The sequence below is a fragment of the Microtus ochrogaster genome, unplaced genomic scaffold (genome assembly GCF_000317375.1).
Source record: "Microtus ochrogaster isolate Prairie Vole_2 unplaced genomic scaffold, MicOch1.0 UNK93, whole genome shotgun sequence".
NCBI lineage: Eukaryota > Metazoa > Chordata > Mammalia > Rodentia > Cricetidae > Microtus > Microtus ochrogaster.
The window spans coordinates 395,058-414,692 of record NW_004949191.1 but is presented as its reverse complement, the minus strand read 5'-3'; the positions used below and the strand labels follow the sequence as shown (position 1 = coordinate 414,692).

General features: G+C 31.2%; 1 protein-coding gene across 2 annotated transcripts in view; it reads right to left on the bottom strand.

The window, feature by feature from the left end:
* The window catches only part of LOC102002740 (protocadherin-11 X-linked), a 766,031-nt gene that overhangs the window by 661,572 nt on the left and 84,824 nt on the right, over nt 1-19,635 (bottom strand). For both annotated transcript variants that reach the window (XM_026777972.1, XM_026777973.1), the window contains exon 3: nt 802-3,294. In XM_026777972.1, the coding sequence (XP_026633773.1) occupies nt 802-3,294 (2,493 nt within the window). The remainder of the gene's footprint in view (nt 1-801; nt 3,295-19,635) is intronic.

Here is a 19,635-nt window from a genome sequence, read left to right as displayed (position 1 = left end):
AAACCGTACCTGCTGAACATAGCAGACAATGAGGACTACTGAGAACTCAAGAACAATGGCAATGGGTTTTTGATCCTACGGCACGTACTGGCTTTGTGGGAGCCTAGGCAGTTTGGATGTTCACCTTACCAGACCTGGATGGAGGTGGGTGGTCCTTGGGCTTCCCAGAGGTCAGGGAACCCTGATTGCTCTTTGAGCTGGTGAGGGAGGGGGACTTGATCGAGGGAGGGGGAGGGAAATGGGAGGCGGTGGCAGGGAGGAGGCAAAAATCTTTAATAAATAAATAAATTAAAAAAAAACAAAAGGAAGAGGTGGTGGATATGTTCATATCATTTAACTACCATAGACATCTACATATTAGCTCACATAAAGCTAGAGTTCACAAAACCATTTGTATTGAGAGCTCTTATCACATTTGAAAAAGCTTTCATATGGAATAAGAAGCCCAGGCTTTTCTGATTCTAGTGAAAAAGATGTTAAAACGGATAGTGCTATAATCATTATTATTCAATTTTATAGTATGTATTCATGAAATCTACATTATGCTGCCACCTATAGAAAAATTACCCTTATTATAATCATCAGTATATGCCATATTTTTCTAACTTAGCATTCATTTTACTTTGTCTACCAAATTTAAATGAACTCATATTCCTATTTTAATATTATGTGTAATATGATTGATATATTCATATTTATATTGATACCTCCTAGAAATCTATGCTCTTTATAATCCTATATCAGGGGAAAAGAATGAGAATAATAAATTAGAAAGATTACTTAGAAACGTAGAATACCTACCGGTCTAGCATGTACCGATACAGGTGTCTTGAAGGTTGTCACTGAATAGCTGCACTCAGAAACACTGTAGGGATCAGAACTGCTGGAAGAGCACTTAGAGATGGAATCGCAGCCTACGAAAGTATTATCAAGAGGCAGTTCCTGGATGATGTGGTGCTTTGAGTTCAGGGGCGTTTCAGGTTGGATCTGGAATGCAGGCTGAGGAGAGGCAGATTTGTAGTGTCTAGCCAAATCAGGGCTGTCAGGCTTGAAAGTAGAAGGTGTAGTGCCCCAGTTGTATTTGCCCATGGTTTGTCCTTCAAGTTCAATGGGAAGGTCTATTGTCACACTGGCTCTATCATTGTCTGCATCTTCTGGCTTTGCTTCTTCAATAGTAACAAAATTAAGAAGCAGGTTCTTAGGGGGATGCTTCTTCTTTTTCTTCTTCTTCTTCATCATAATCATTTGCCTGTTTTCTGGGTTTGGTGTAACCCACTCAGAATTTTGTTTGTTTTTCTGGGAAGCTTTAAGGTGTGGGGATTGGCGACATCTTACTACAGCAGTGATGAAAATCACTAAGACGACAGTTATGGTGCCAGCAACAATGGCAACCATTATTTTCACATAGTCAGTTTTTGGAGAGGATGCATTAGGTGTTTCAGTACTTTCAGTCGCAGGTGTGTCGATGCTTTTGCGTACCAGTTCATAAATCAGTGTAGTATTGGGCACTGACTCATTCACAAACAGATTGACATTTACAATATTGAAGAGAGAATCAGGTTGTCCCAAATCCGTAGCTTTGACTATCACTCTGTGTAAACCAAGATCTGAAACAACACATTTATCTTTCAATGTGATGTTGCCTGATATTTGTTCAATCATAAACAGTCCTTTTGTGTTTCCTCCAACAATGCTGTAACGAAGCTCAGCATTTATGCCAGTATCATTGTCAATTGCAACAACCTTGAAGATGACTGTACCAGGATTTGTGGATGGTGGAACCCATTCATAGGAGTAATTGGAAGGAGGGTCAATAAAAATAGGTTTGTTATCATTCACATCAACCACATTTATGGTTACTTTAGCAGTTGAAGAACGTGATACCCTACCACCATCCTCAGCCTTTACATAGAAAGTGTAGGATTCTTGCTTTTCTCTGTCAAATGAAATATTTGGTCGGATAACACCAGTCTGTGGATCAATAGAGAATTGATTATTCACATCTAAGATGGAGAGAGTAACTGCAGAATTCTCTCCATAATCAGGATCAGTCACAGTGATTAGCCCTACTGTGCCATGCCTTGGAAGGTTCTCAGGGACATAGAAATTGTACTCATCGTGAGTGAAAAGTGGGCTGTTATCATTCTGGTCAAGAACAGTCACAAAGACAGTGGCATTGGACATTAAGGGTGGAATTCCATTGTCCTGTGCAAGAACTGTAAAGTAATATTTTTCCTGTTTTTCTCTATCCAATTTCTTTACTGCAGTCAGGATGCCTGTACGACGATCCAGGTCAAATTCAGGTGGTGCATCAAAACCTAGTAGGTAGTTTATTTCAGCATTACGTCCACTGTCTGCATCTGTCGCACTGACTTTTGTCAACTGTGCACCAGGAGAGTTATTCTCTGGAACAGAAAGGCTTATGAAAGACTGGGTGAAAACTGGAGCATTGTCATTTTCATCTTTTACTTTGATCAGGAGCATGGATGACTGATTCAAAGGAGGTTTGCCAGCATCAGCAGCCAGTAATTTGATAGCATATTCTCTTGTGGACTCAAAGTCAAGAAATGCAGCAGTTTCCAAGAGGAACTGATTACTGAACACTGGCCGTAATCTGAAAGGAACTTCATGATCTGTGAAGCATGTCACTCTACCATTATGTTCAGAATCTTTATCCATGACAGTTATGAGAGCAATTTTCGTGTTAAGTGGAGCATTCTCTGAAAGAAGCACAGTGCCATTGATTGGATTGACAATATATCTTATGTCAATTGATGGGGCATTATCATTGATATCTGTAACATTTACCAGAACCATAGCTCTTGCTGGTGTTGATCCACCATCAGTTGCCAAAACCAGTAATTTGTGGCTTGGTGATTCTTCTCTATCCAGTGTTTCTTTGACAGTGATAAGTCCAGTGGTGGTATTAAGGTGAAACAGTCTCTTAGCAATGTTGGAGACTAGATTGCTGAAATAAAAGTGAATTCTGGCATTTTCACCTATATCAGCATCTGTGGCGTGGAGCTGTGTCACTGAAGAACCTACAGGAGCATTCTCTGGTATACTGACTTCAATTTCATTCTCTAAGAAGACTGGCCCATTGTCATTTGTATCAGCAACACTTACTTGCAAAATAGCTGTACTGGATCTTTGAGGAAATCCACCATCTTCAACTTTTACTTTCATCACATAGGTATCCTTCTCTTCTCTATCTAACTCCTTCTGAACAATCAGCTGTGGCATCTTGTCTCCTTCTGGTGTTTCAATGACATCAAGACCAAAAATATTTTGCCCCTAGAAAATATAGAATAATTTAAATTATATTAATATACAATATCACATATATTGTAAATTATAATGAAATTTATGCTAAAACATGAAATGATAATGATTTCCAATATCTAAGATCCATGGGACTTTACGAGAGCCTCTGAAACAGATACCAAAAAAATTGTTTTGAATTTTAACTTGGCCTATATTTAACATTGCAACCACAAGCAAGTTATTAATTTTTTTAATACATTTAATACAAAGAATTTTTGATAGTAAATATTCTTATTACATAGATTATTCACATTTCCAGAAGAAATGTAAAGAATTTTGGAAAAGACTATTCCTGAGCTTTCACACGATAATGAAGCTACCACTGATTATCATTTGAAACACATATACTTAAATATGACAACTTATATAACATTTTAAAATAAATTAAATAAAAATGAGCATCCTATTTATATTTTGTTGTCTTCTCTTTTTATAGGAAAGAAAATGTTTTCATGTTTTATTTATATTTACTGAGAGATTGGTAATTTATTATTTCTTAGAGGTCATATTTTTTGAAAAATGTTTTATACGAATGTGAAATATTAATAAACATAATGTTTATTATTATTAACAAAAATAAAATTATGGGCACATAATAAGATTAATTTTTTATGATGTGAAACAAAGAGAATATTAGGAAGGCTTAAATTTTCAATGCTTAAAATTGTAATTTATACAATTTCTTGATTCTCAATTATATTCTGTTAGTTGTAGACATATCAATAGTAACTTTCAAAAATGGTCATGGAATTCGTCTCTAAGTATAGGGCATATTGTGGTAAGAAAATTATTTAACTAATATAATAATAATGTATAAAGTAACTAAAAATCAATGATTTTCAAAGTATTTAAGGCTCATATGTACATCAGCAAAATAAGAAACTGATTTTTCTTTTCTTTTCGAGACAGGGTTTCTCTGTGAAGTTTTTGAGTCTGTACTAGCAGTATCGTTTGTAGACCAGGCTCCCTTGAACTCAAAAGATCCATCTGCCTCTGCCTCCCAAGTGCTGGAATTAAAGGTGTGTGCCAGCTGACTTACAGATTTTAAATAAAAGTTATGAAGCTGTATTACACAGTAATATTATTTAATGAGAGCAATATAAGGAGAAACCAACATATAATATGGTTTCAAAGAAATATCAAAGTTAATGCATTTCGAATCCAACTTTTCAGTTTATGATTTAAGTATACACTGGTCAAATTATTAAAATCATAATTACCAAGCTTATATATTTCTTCATTTTCTGAATATATATTTAGATTTTAGTTTATCTAAAATTTGAGTTGATTTGATTTTTCAGAAAGATTAAATGAGATTAAATTTCCAAAACCATAATTACTCTCCTTTTTTAATTTTAAATGAAATTAAAATCATCATAAGAAGAGTTTTTATAGTGCTCAAGATGGATACCATACCTATTTACCTCCTGTATTTTTAATGAACGATTTTCAATATAATGGAGCATTTAAATTTAAATTTATTAAATTAGAAGCAATTCAAAATCATTTTCTATTTTTGGATAATTATGTTTGTCTTTCAACAGCTCCATGTTGTTAATAGCTATTGTGGTAGATTTGTGCAGACAACATATTTACATTGCTTCCATCATATCAAACTATATAATTCAAAAGTGTAACATTTTATATTTAGATTGTTTGTATTTTAAGTATATGTATGTGTATTTGTTTAGGTAGGTGCTATGGAGGCCAGAATCTTCAGATACATCTGAAGTTGGAAGTCCCAGACATGGTTGCTAGGAGTCAAGTATGAGTTCTCAACTTAAGCACTTTTAACTGCTGAGCCATCATTTCAGCCTCTGTAATATTTTCCTGTATAAAACACAATCTGTTTCAAACATAATACTATACTCCTCCACAAATATTTAAATATCTCTATATAACTTCCTACCTTCCATGCTTGTAATGTAAATAGATCTCTAAGTAACTTATTTAAGCTTTAACATACTAAGGCAGATAAACACAGAGTAAAAAAAAAACAATTTTTTGTTTATATGCACAATGTGTAAGGATATAATATGCAACACACTTAAACGTATCAAATACTTGTTTTAGTGATAAATGTATAAGTTCAAAATGTAGATCCTATTTTCAAACAGGAGGAGTGCTAGTTATTTTCTCAAAGTTATTTTCTTATTTATGTAGACAAAGGAATATTCACCATGTGTATACTTATCTATTTTTTGCATATAACATTATTAAAATTATAGGAAACATTATTCTATAAAATAACTTCTATTTGTACAAAGAATATAATAAAATAAAAATGTTAAATATGAATAAAGTTATAAAATATTTTTTAAACATTTATTTGTAAAGAAATGGTAAATATTTGTAAAATGTGAACAGGGTATTCCTTATGAAATACAAAAGCTTATATATCTCTCAAACAAATATAGGTGCAACCAAAAGTTGAAACAGAGAAAATGGCATTAAATGAAATATTTAATATTGTGTTAGATTTTGATGCCATAAATTACATTGTTTACAAGTACATAAAATTGTTAGTTCTAATTAAGGTCAAGAACTTTTTTATCGACTTAAAAAATCTCATTTAAAGCAAAATACTTCATTTAATCTATGAGTTATATTTCCTTTCTGAGTAAGAAAGTAAACTTTGGAGTTGCAAATCCAAGCTGGCAAACAAATAAAAACCCTGCTAAAATGATTAAAATGATAAATTCGAGACTCTAATCCTATAGAGAATCCTGTGGAACCAAAGGCATGCATGTGTACAACACCACTTCATTGCTTACTGGTAGGTAATAAATAACACAGCACTTTCAATATCATAAATCTGGTACAGTTGCCCAGAAAATACATACAATGCCAGTAAGTACTAAAAATAGTTCCAAAGGGATTGGATTCTAAAACAGATTAAATAAAGACATTTACTCTGGAGATGAAGGGAAGGTGGTGGCAAGACTAAAAATCCCTTCCTCCTCTTTTGCTACTGCAAGATATTTTAAACAGACTTTTAAAAGGTTTTTCTGCAGGTACTAGTGAAATCGATAAAAATAATAATAACCTACAGTGATATTGCAATTTCAGAAAACAGTAGGGAAATGTACTTAACATTCTCATTTAAAATGGAGGGTGCTATAATGAATTTGCTTTCATTTCACTATAGTTGTCCTTTTTGTTCTATAAGTTATCTAAAACTACAAGAGATAATAAAAACTGTCATTTATATATTCAAATAGCATGTTGCCAATTATACTCAATGTACTATTTCTACAGCTTTTCTTTCACCATTCATTTACAACACCGATAAAAAATGCAACAACATACATTTAAAACAAAAAAGTTTGAGTTGTCAATTACATATGTGTCAATAATTCTGAAGCCACAAATTACTTCCTATATTACATGTATAGTTAAGGAAATAGAATAATATGTAAGAAATCAAATTCCTATTTTAAAAAATAAAAAAAAGATTTATAGTAATAGTACTAATGTGGGTGAAGTCACACAGTTCTTAAAATATCCTACATGTTCATTTTATTACCTGCATTTAGCAAATTTTATTATGAACAAAATATTCCCATAATATTATTCATTATTTTTAGTGTTAGTAAAAAGAAATTCTTTTTACTGTACATTTGTTTTAAAGATTTTAACATTAGGAACAGTTTGTAGTTGTTTTTTGGAAATGAATAGACATTTTAAATTTTTATAAAATATTTTTATTAAGTTCTGTCTTTTATGGATATGTACCTCTGCTCAACCCATTAAACAAATAAACATTACATATTATTTATAATATATATCCAAATTGAATGTGTTTCATGTATTGACAACTGCACAATGCTACCCCTGAAATGGTTATTTTTGCCTGACAACAAATTGACAAATCAAACAAATCCATCCATTGGATTACTTTTCATTCATTTTTCTTCATTTTTTTCTTTTTCTTTTTTTGTCTATTCTTCACTTAATTGTGGGAATGTAGATGTTTACTTACAGGAAATGTGTATACCTAGGCATGTTGTTGCATGCCTTTATGTACAGTATTTGGGATACTGATGCAAGATTGTGAGTTCCAAGTTAACCTGGGCTACATATTGAGATCCAGGCCAGCACAAAAAAGAAAAACATGAAAATGATCAAATGTGAGATATAGAAAAGAAACAAATAGAGAAGAAATCCCACAATATATTTGAGTATTGTGCTAATTCCAAATTCTAATTCTCTCATGTAGTATTTGCTTTTTAAATTTAACCATATATAAAACAAGTAACATAACATGTAAAATGTATGTAACTTGTAACAATAAAAAGATTTTCTTTTATAAAAATAACAGACCAGAATTTTACGAGGGAGCAGAGAGGGTGAGACATGGGGCATAGTTATAGGGAAAAGAAGGAAATTGCATAATTATGTTTGAATTATAAAATCGATCAATGATCTCTTTCATGCTATCTTCAGTACTATTCTATTACTTCTGAAGTGTAATGTTTTGTAGATGAGTCAGATTTACAGTACAGAATTCACAATGCCAAGGAATTAAAGTGTATAATATTTCTTTTTTTGATCTTCTTAATATTTTTCTTTGCACTGGGAAATTATACAAAATAAAATGTCCTAAAATAATTTAGAAACATTTAATGTGTAATACCCCTAGTCTGAACTATTATATGTATTAAATTAATAACTAATATAAGTGATTGGTTAAGTCTGATTAAAATGCTGCATGACTTTCACAGACTTTGATGTAGAACTAAATGTTTGCTTATTAATGTTGAGTAGCTAACATTCAAGATTCCTGGCTTGTCAGAGACAATTTCAGGTTAAGAAGGTCAATACGACAATATTTTCAGAAGAAGGAAAATACTATTGCAAATCTAGGCTTCATCACAATATTTTCTCCCACATGTTTCAGGGTTTAGGAGTGTTCCTTCTTTTTATATTTTATTTTCAGAGTTTTCTGATATTTGTTAGTTTGTTTTCTTTTCAATGGTTTGAAGACAATTCTAATGTGAAGCCTTGACTAGTCTTGAAGTAATGTTCATCCTCTTGCCACAACCTTGCGTTCTGGGATATATACTACTATTCCCAGCTCTTGAATGTTTCCATTTTTGTACAACTGAAAAGAGGCTCACCTAATTTCTTTTGCCTCTAAAATGTTCAAAGTACAGCATCTCCCATTCTTAATCCTACAAAAAAAGGAATAGGAAATTTGCTTGGCATGGGAAATTTATTTCTTCTAAATATGAGTGTGTCTCCTACTTTTATTTTATTATTTTATTTATTTATTTTTTTTTTTTTTTGGTTTTTTGAGACAGAGTTTCTCTGTAGCTTTGGTGCCTGTCCCGGAACTAGCTCTTGTAGACCAGGCTGGCCTTGAACTCACAGAGATCCTCCTGTCTCTGCCCCCCGAGTGCTGGGATTAAAGGCGTGCGCCATCACCGCCCAGCAGTGTCTCTCCTTCTTTAGCAAATTGAAGAGAGACTTTCTCGGTAGTTTTTAAAAGGTCCTTAATCCTGGCGTTTGCGTGCTTTAATCCAGGGCAACGAAAAACTACTCCAATATGATCTACATTTTCTGACTGCTTTAGAAGAAATTTAATACTATGAGTATACAATGTCCTCCATAGGATCATGATTTGAATGATTTCTCAATATCAGGTATTGCTCCTTTCGGAGTTGATACTTAACTGGAATAGGTAGGGCAGTAGTGTGAACATTTGAAGTAGATGTTAGATCCTCATTTTGTCCCTGTTTTTTTTTTTTTTTTTTATCATGAACAAGGTCATCTGTCACCTATTACTGCTGCCATCATATTTCACTCAGGCTTGAGGAGTCAAGTGTTCACAGCCTAAACCATCCCAGATTATTAGCTAAAACAAGCCCTTCTTTATATAAACTGTTTATGTCAGATATTCTGCCAGATCAATACGAAATGAAAACCACAAAAGTTTCCTGTCTTCTTAGATAATTTCTACCTCCAGTATAGTAGATTTTAATGTAATACCATAATATAAAAAGTGCCATTTGTGGTCTAGAAGCATATCTACTGATCATGTTTATAGAATCATCAATGTATTAAATGAACTAGAAGTATTTAATTTTAGCAAACATTATGACACCGATTTTTAGAATAATTTATGATTATGATCACTTTGAATTATTGTCAGTGGTAATATATTTATAATGCCAGATATTTACTTTTTGCTTAATAAAAATAAGTTGTATTAATTTTACCATACTCAATAACCTTCAGTAAAATTTTAATAATGTTCCTGTAATTTCTGCAAATTATTAAAAATCAAACTTCAAAAGTTAAGTATATTTTTCCTAAGTAAACATAATCATGATGGTACTAGATTAATAAATGTTTATTTTTAAGCAAATAGTTACATTAGTTGTTTTATAAAATGATATAAATTTATCTGCTTAATTAACATACTAAATCCTCAGAACGATTTTACTTTGCCCAATTCTAGATGTTCACTTTATCACTTTTTAAACATTTTAGCAAGTTTAAATGACTTTTCAAGGTTTGCTATTTTAATATTGACATATCTTGTGAAATTATGAAATCAAACTAGAAATGTAAGCTTCCTAATGAAGAAATAATCCTTCCTTTATTAGTTGAACTTCAATAATCTCAACCACATCTATAAAAAAAATACACTCATGTATACAATTTTTCATCTAATTTTGGAAAGCAATTTATTAAATGATATTGTATTGATATACCTTCATGTACCAAATAATCTAGAATGTAGAAGTAAATGCTCTATGTAATTCCTGGCTCAATTTCTTGATGTTCAATGTGCTATGGCGATGTTTTCTTTGAAATGGGGCTTTTCTATCCATTTGTTGGGAAAAAAAACAAAACTATAGTTTTGGCAACAGCCTGAGTTGTTTGGGGATTTTCATGGTCACTTTGGCCAACAACTCAATTAATGCAACCCGATCCAGGTACTAAATACTTTGGTGACGAGAGACCATATTTTCCTTAAATGCCCCTTAACTTTAGCTGTCTCTTCCCATAGTCCCCTCCTCAATTCACTTTTTCCTCCACCCCTGCACTTGATCCGATCTTTCTAGCTTCCCGACCCATCCATAACTACGTATTTTATTTCCTTTCCCTAACAAAATTAGGGAAAAGTAGATATGAGGATAATGACATCTTCTCCAACTGTCACAATCGTGAGCAGACCAGATGTTGCTGTAGTGATGTTGAAAACATAGCTTAGTAGTCATAGCAGGAAAATATGTAGAACCATGCAGTGATTACTATGCTCCATGGTAATGCTGCTGATCACACTACTTACATAAGGGGTGTGGATGACATTAGAGCATTATCTGGGGTTCTACCCATCTTGTAACTACAAATGCTCTTACGAGGTGCAGAAACCTGCAGCAAATGCGAGATAAACTAAGGTGGGGGCTCCTTAACTCAGTTTCTATGAAGTTACCAAGTGGAGATATGAGATCTTTTGGTGATGCAGACGTTTTGATTCAATTGTGTTCCTGTTTGTAAAAGTGCATTTGACCCATTGATTCACTGAATTACATAAATAAATAAATAAATAATAAAAATAAATAATAGTTTTTATGCCTTAGGATTTAGATTTTTCTAGTCCTAAGAGAATATGTTTTCCAAGTCTAGATCACAATATAATAATAATAAGTTAAATAATTCTGGGCAATAAAAGTAATATTTAATACTTATCTCAAAATAGAAGAAACTGATAGTAAACATTTTCTGTCAATATTTCCACTTTCAGTTACAAAGATAAGAAAGTAAAATTTACACATGAAATTAATCTTGGATAATATTTTTCAAACTTTTTGAAAGCTACTATTACTTCATAGTAATCTTTAAAAATAGAAAGACTTGGATTTGGGCTACTGTTCTTAATATGTGATTTCCTATGGTATAGGGTGTTTAAATAATCTATTATTTATTTTATCATTTATATAAGTATTAACTACTGTGGTATTAATTACTGTCTTTCTGAAGGAAACTTATCATTTGAAAGTTTGTGGAGAGTATTGTAAAGAAAGCCAAATCCTCCATGGAATTTCAATGTTTTTCTATAAAACTCAAAATATTTTACTATAACAAGAAAAATGGGAAGAAGTGCTAATAAATATTTCCCTACAGTAAATATTTTGTAAACCTTGGAGACATGTTTGTCATAACTTGATAACAGAATGGGGATAAGATGTAGGAATGAAGTACACAGTGTTGCTAAACTTAATATAGTACAAAGGACATTCTATGTACCAAACAAAAGACAGATACAGAGAAAAACCTTGAATGAACAAAGTAATAACTTTGGACCTCAGAGAAGACTTATTTGTGTTCAAAGACAGATTTTACTCTAAATTCTGTACCACTGGATTTGAAACTGTAAGATCTAATGAAGAATTAGAGACGATCAAGAAAAATATAAATGGAGAGTAATTTAATTTTCTCATGAGAATTATTGGTACAAATGTCAATCTTTTAAGTAGAGTGAGCAGACTATAACAAAACACGGTTTGTTTAGATTTTCTTATTTTGTGGTTAATAGAAGAACGTTTGGAAAACCTGTAGTCAACAACAACTAGCTTTATAAAAATGTGAATCAGCTTTTATGAGGAGAAACTTTCAACAGATTTTTATACTAGCAAATAATAAAAGCAAACTAATTTTATAAGAAAAAAAAGAATTTCCATTTTATTCATTATTGGAGAAATGCATCCTATATTCACTTTGCTTCATGTATGTGTAGGAATGGGTACGTTGCTGGTTTCAGACAACAACTTTTGAAAAGTAGTCACTTTTTTCTAGCCAACATGTGGTCTAGGAATCAGACTTGGGTCATAAGGCTTGACAGCAAATGTGCTTACCCAGTAACCTTTTCAATGTCATCCAAACTAATTATTTTATCAAAGTAATTTATTTGTGTATAAAAGAAAGCACCACTTAAAAGTCCAAAAACATGGTACCTGAACAGTATGGTGTGGTGGCTTTTATGCACATGTAAAATATAATACTGAATTCAAATGAATTTGATTAGTTTATTAGACAACACTACTTTAAAACTGGAAAAAAAATGATTCAGTGTACAGCTATCTGGATTTCAACTGAATTTTTACAATGTAAAGTGATTCATATTTTCATACCAGTTCTAATTCAGGGAAATATTAATAAGATGAAAAAATAATTGAAAACATAAGAAAGTATATGTATGCACAGAAAATATTTTCTTATCATACATGATCAAATATATAACACATTCATTTTATATTTTGTACAGTTAAATATTAGTTTTATTTATTTTGTTGTTATTTCATGTGTTTAGACAAGGTAATACTCTGTAGTTCAAATCTTTCTGGAGCTTGCAGCAGTCTCCTAAATAAACCTCTTAAGTGTTTGAATTATAAATGTGTGCTACCACAACTGACTAATATTATTTTGTAACAAAAAATAGTAAATACATATGAAAGTTAAAAACTTATAAAAACCTTAATAATTTAAATATATCAGTTTTTTAGATAATTTCTCTGACTAATATTTTAATTTTTCAGATCATACATAAACTGTAGAACAACTTATAGAAACAGTCAGTACAATGTGCTTACGAAAATGTGGAAATTTTTCCTGCCCTCTCAATATGTCTAATTAACATTTTCAGAAATAATACTCATCTACTAACAATACAAGAAAGACAGTTGCAAGTCAGCAGAATTTTTACCATTTTGAAATTTATAAAGGTGATATAGTCCATTCTTGACCTATTAGAGCAATAATTCTATTATTTATTTCTTACTTTACTAAACAGCTGTCAAAAATGTCAAAAGATGTGACAAGTCTTGGTGGCTAAGTATTATAAAATAAATATGTTGAGAGTATAAAGTTCATAAGGAAATTCATTTTAAATTGTTACTGAGTTGGGGCTTTTCTATTTCTCATGGTCCTCTGTTGATAAAGTTTAGCCATATAACATTATAAATACACTCTCTTTTATGATTAGTAAATATTAGATATCTTCATTTAGGAGAGGAGAAATATAATTTTTCATCATAACAGTGAAATACACACACACATACATATATATATAAAGTCACATCTTGAATAGCCTGTTCTCAAAATGAAGTTCTAAGTCATAATGTTTAGAAAAATTTTAACGATATTAAATGTTTAAATGATAATCATTTGGAAATGTGAAAATGTTATTTAACATATAAAATTCTTATAGCAATTTAAGGTATTAAATGTGATAAAAGCAAAATAGTATTTCTACTTCACCAATGGGACTCAATGCAGCAGTTAAAACTGTAGCTAAGTGCACTCTCTTATTACTAAATAAGTCTCAAAAAGTTATAAACAGTTGCAAGAAAAAAATGTTTAAACAAATGTGTGTAATATGATCAAGTATATTTCAAAGAATATTCAGCTGTACTTATGTAAGTTGCTAAAATATTCATTTCTATATAATTGTCTTGTTAGACTGCAATTTTTGACTCTATTCAAAGTCCAAGTAGAAAATCTATTCAATGGTTGCTACTACTCAAATATGAAATTATTAAAATAAATAATTTAAGTAAAATTGTTACTACTGTACTAACTAGCCATAGTTTTATTTCTTATGACCTAAACTCTTAAACAAAGGAATTCCATGCTTTATAAAAGTTGTTCTTTATATAATAAAAACCAAGAAAATGGTATTGTAGAACTTATTTGAATTAAACAAAAAATTCTAATGAAGATTTATGCTTACCTAATTGTATGAATTATCCGGGTCTTAAAAAAAATGCTTTCTAGCTTTTTTGACCATTATAACAAAATAAATTTTTCTAGGAATATTCACATAAATTTGTTGAATTTAAGAATTTCTAGTAAGTAGATTAAATTGTTTAAAGAGGAAAAGAGACGTGTTTCATTGATATATGATTATTTGCTATTCAATTATGATGTATTTTACTATGTTTAAAATGATGAATAGCAAGTCTTGTGCTAAATAACTCTCACATGCATATTTGCATGTACAATAAAATCCATATAAAACAATAGCATTAATATGACAGATTGGTAGGTCTTGTTTTGCTTGCTATATACTAATTTAATGCAATTACCATTTCTCAACAAAATGACAATTGTTGAATATATGTTTTAAAATGTGGCAAGATTTATGAAGAAGACTGAATTAGTAAATATTTAGAATATACTTATATTTTTAAGAAATGACAGATACCTTCTGTGATAAAAGTGCAGTTTGTAATTTGGGAAATTCCTGAGAGAAAGAGGAAAAATAAAAAATATGAATCTAAGTACCTCGAAAATAAGTGAAATTTTAGCCATTGTGTTATCCAAGGTAATTTAACTCTTTCCCACATTTTGTACTTAAATTGATTTTATTATCAACAGTTATCTAGATTTGTGGTAATTGCTATTAACTATATTATGTAAACATGTACTTGTAATAAATTCAATTCTTTCTATTAGGACTACATTAAAGCACTCAAAATGTCTCTAAGTATTAAGGTGAATGTGAAATAACTGTCCTTGAAATGTATTTACAAATTCATTTGATTGCCGGTTGTGGTGGTGCACACCGGTAGGATTTGCTGAAGGAGGCAGAGGCAGGAGGATCACGAGTTTGAGGCCAGCCTGGGCTACACAAAATCATTTGATCACTTCAACTTGTGAATAATGTCTAAAAAAAGACATTAGCGAGACTGTGCATTTGTGACTAACATAAAATTCTGTATCATAACTGATTCAATGAGTTAAAATTTACACAACATTTTGGGGAGCAAATTAAAACTTGTTACCTTGACATTTATATTATTGAATTAAGCGTCATCTCTGTTTGGTGAGTTATTGCTGTTGTGACAAATATCACAACCAAAAGCAACTTAGAGGAGGAAAGTGTTTACATGACTCATAGATTATTGTGCATCATCAAGAGAAGAAAACCAAGACATGAACCTGAAGGCTGGAAATGAAGCAGAGACCACAGAAGATCGCTGTTTATTGGCTTACTCTCTGTGGCTATCTCAGACTTAGCTAGCTTTCTTCTGACCTTTCCTGATGTTTCTAAGTTTCTAGCAATTTGACAAAAACTAATGAACACATGTATGTAAAACAGTCGCTCCAAGAAAGAGTTTTATGTTTTTTTTTTGTCTCAAAACTTTACATGTGAGATTTGTTATAGATTAGGGATAGATAAGAATAACATACCATGTAAATTAGTCACTATGTAATTGGAGAATAAATAAAATTTCATTATCCCACAGTGTAACTATATCGTTAAATACCAATATTTATCAATAAATCTTACCTAATAAATAAATATTTTGAAAGACAGATTTCAAAGAATTAAAGAGAGCAGAGCAACAATTTTAATGATATATTTATCATGCACACAAATTTCAATAGTTTTCCACATGAGGGCTTTACATGTCCAAAAATTCTGTTTATAATGGTTAAATGCTTGATCTTAAACAAACACAATTGAAGGTTTAGAGAAATGCTTCCATCATGTTAAAATTTATGGAAAGCTTTTAAAGAAAACAGATTGAGAGAAACATGAATTCCTAAAGCATACAAATGGATATACTGCTTTAGTTCATGCAGAAACCAGCTAACAATGTTCCAAGAAAGGAATGCATGTTTTGTCAGCAATGACATTTTTAGTTTTTCAGTTCCAAAAGGACTTCTACTAGAAGATACACCCATACTACTGCTATGTCTCCTAAAGTATTAAAAATGACATTGTGCCCATTTCTACATCCACTTGAAAAGGCTCCCCATACGAATTTCAATTTAAATAAACAGTGTGTTTGGTGGTGTGGTATGGCTATTTGTAGTTGTTGCCATAGCAATAACTTTCTTCATGCTAAATTGAAATATTTAAATGTTTCTAGAAAAACATAATATAAAAAACATTTAATTATACAGAGAAAAAGCTGGGTAAGAGCACCAGAGAATGAAATAATGAACTTTAGAGACTTATTTTTTACTCAACCACCTTCACTAGCCTTTCTTCATTTTACATGTATTTATTAGTAAAAAGAGTTGCATATCTGGGAGTTAATGGAATATTTATTAGGATTTAAATAAGCAGGATTTTGCTTTCCATATTTTGATATCTACATTCACTCTCATATTCATTAACATAATTATTCAATAACTTAAAGTATTACATTTAAATGAAAGTAATCTATAAATTTCTACATTTCTTAAATTATTTATAAACCATTAAACTTTTTTTCTAAAATTTATCTATCCTGAAGTGATTTAGAAGACCACTTTGTTCTACTGCTAATCATTTATTTTACCATTTTCATTATTGACAGCAAAGCCTTTATTGCTCTGTTGTATGCAGGATTCAGGACATTTCCTGTGTTTCCCTTGTCAGACTGATTTAAGCTCCTTCTAAATAAACTATCATCCTTAAAGGACACGGTGGTCCCCTCATAAACCAAGAAGAAATGCTAGCATAATGTAGGACTGATAACTTCAAATCTTGAAAAAAACAATGTGCATAATGTTTTCCTTGTAGAATAACCAGAAATATAAAACACAACCATGTCATTACATACTACTCCTAAAATATCCACTATTTAAAGGTAATCATGACTGAACTTATAAGGAAAGAAATAGGAAAACAAAAACAAAAAGTTCTCCTGGTGATAAAAGAAAAGACAAGAGAGAAAATGTGATTTTTTAAAAAAAGGCATATTATTGAGATGGAAATAAAGCAATCCCAGTTGGTAGAAGCAGTCAATATAGGAAAAGTATTCATATTAACAACATCATAGTCATATGGAGGGGCAGGAGAAGGTACAGACAAATGAAGATAAGTGGACATCTCATTTAAGAGTTAAGTTAAAAAAGGTAAATGGAAGTTTTTTTTATATTGAAATAGTTCCAAAAGTAAATGTGGAGCCACTGTCATTGATTGCAAAAGAAAACAATGCTGTCACATTTGTCTCTGTACACACACATAAAATATGTATGAAAAAGTAAATTAAGTTTACACAATACTCTTTTCAAAGAATATAAAGCATCCAATCTCAAAAAATGTTAGCAATGGCTAATCTTAAACTATAGATTAAAACTATTATTTAGAGAATGTTTTTCTTCAAAACATTCAGAAAATTTGAAATAATTTCATTATTTTATTAATTACTATATGATCATCACTCTTGTTAAGTAAATTTATTTTACTTTTCTTCAGTATGTGGGAGAGTAATTGGAGGTTCAGATACTGAATGTACTGATTAATACTGGCACAGAAATTGCCATTGTCATAAAAATTGTATTTATCTCTTAGCTCCAATTTTTTTTACAAAACTGTCAATAAAATATTACTATCATAATTATGAAACTAGTAATTACTAAAAATACTTGGTACAGATCTTAGAACATTAAAGTAGATTTGGAATTTTTAAGTATTTTGTGATTCTGATTATTTCAAACCAGTCCATAACTGTATTAGTAGCTCAAAAGAAAATGATCATTCATGACAATAAATGCCTTCCTGTTTATCATTTATATAATGTCCATTGTTAAGCTCCATGAAGATAGTATTTTCAATCCTACATTTTTCTCTCAAGACTTTTAACTAGATGACCATTAAGTTAATTGAATTTCAAGCATTGAAATTGTACTAAGATACATATGGTTATTTACTCCAATAGTAAGAAAGAATATTACTATTTACATTTTTTCATAGATTTTACTGATCTATACATTTTTCTTTGCTCCCCTCCCTACTTCTTCCTTCCCCTTCAACCCTCTTCCATGGTTCCCAAGCTCCCAATTTACTAAGGAGAACTTGTCTTTTACTGCTTCCCATGCGGATTACATTTTTTAAAATTACACTCATTTGTAGTGGTTAAATATAGTGTATATATACACATACATTTACATGTGTAAGAAATAAAATAATGTGAAGTCTTATTGGTAATACTCTTCAAATAATCCTATTGTGGTGGGTATTCGCTCAATTAGTGACCTTGGGCTATCTAAACCTATGAAAGTGGTGCTTCTTGTATGCCAGGGCGGCCCCTATAAAGGAAAGAGTGGGACAGTTGCTATCTCTTTCTCTTTCCTGTGATGGTTGGGGATTGGACTCTTGGTTCCATTCAACCACAGGAATAACAGAAGAACACAGAGGTTATTTAATTTGTTGCATATCAATGAGTGTATTCTAATTAATCCTGAATATACCCTTAATCAAATTCATTGTAGATTTGTCTACATCCTAGTGAAAGCCAACAGAGTCCTAATCTGATAACTTCCTCCCAGGGTTTGGTCAGGTTGCCTCAGCATAGCAGAAGGGATTTTAGGAAAGCTTTAATCTGAGAGAAAAGAATCACCTGCTTGCAGTTCCAGTCATGTCTCTATTTTTTTTTTGCTTCAATTTTTATTTTCTTGCCCTTAGTATAATTTCTTAGCTTTAATTATGTCTCAATTTTAATTCTAAATCCAGTTCTCTGTTACAAATCTCTCTTCAATTCATTCTAGCTCTAATTATCTTTTTTCTTGTTTTTCTTCTTCATGTTCCTACATTCTTTATCATTCTACATTCTTTACTCTTTCAATCTTAATTTTCCCAATATTATTTCTTCTGCTGTTACAAATTATCAGGCATATATGTTAGTAATAAAAATACTACAAAAAATTCTCAGGGACATATGAATTCTTTGAAGATATGCAACAAAACTTACCAGCTAGTTTGTATCTAACCTCAGCTGCAGCTATAGGGAGGCTCTGGTCATCTCTTAAAGGGAAGCTACAGATAACAAAGGGAGGAAACTAAACCACCGAGAGATCTAAAGAAACTGTAAAGAACACTTGCATTATTTTACATTTCTTAAGTGTGATAAATAGTATTTGGACATTGTTAGTCAATAAGTAGCCTTTTAGTTATCAGTTGAATCTCAGTACCTAAACAAAAACAGTTACTCTACAGCATCAAAGTATGATACAAAGAGTTAATTGCTAATATGAATCAGAGCAGGGAGCTGCCTGTGAAGGAGGCTTAGGACAACATACGTGCTATTGATCTATTTAAGGACTATGATATAATAAGGACAGACACCCATAATACTGCCTTCATTTGTCATAAATCTTTGAAAGACATAGATCTAGCAATACTTCTCTGTGGAAGTTCTTCCTGTCTTCACTCCACAAGGACTTCTACCTAGCCAAATCATACTGTCAGGGAGTTAAGTATAAAGAGCAAGTTTCCAAGTTCTTCTTCTTCTTCTTCTTCTTCTTCTTCTTCTTCTTCTTCTTCTTCTTCTTCTTCTTCTTCTTCTTCTTCTTCTTCTTCTT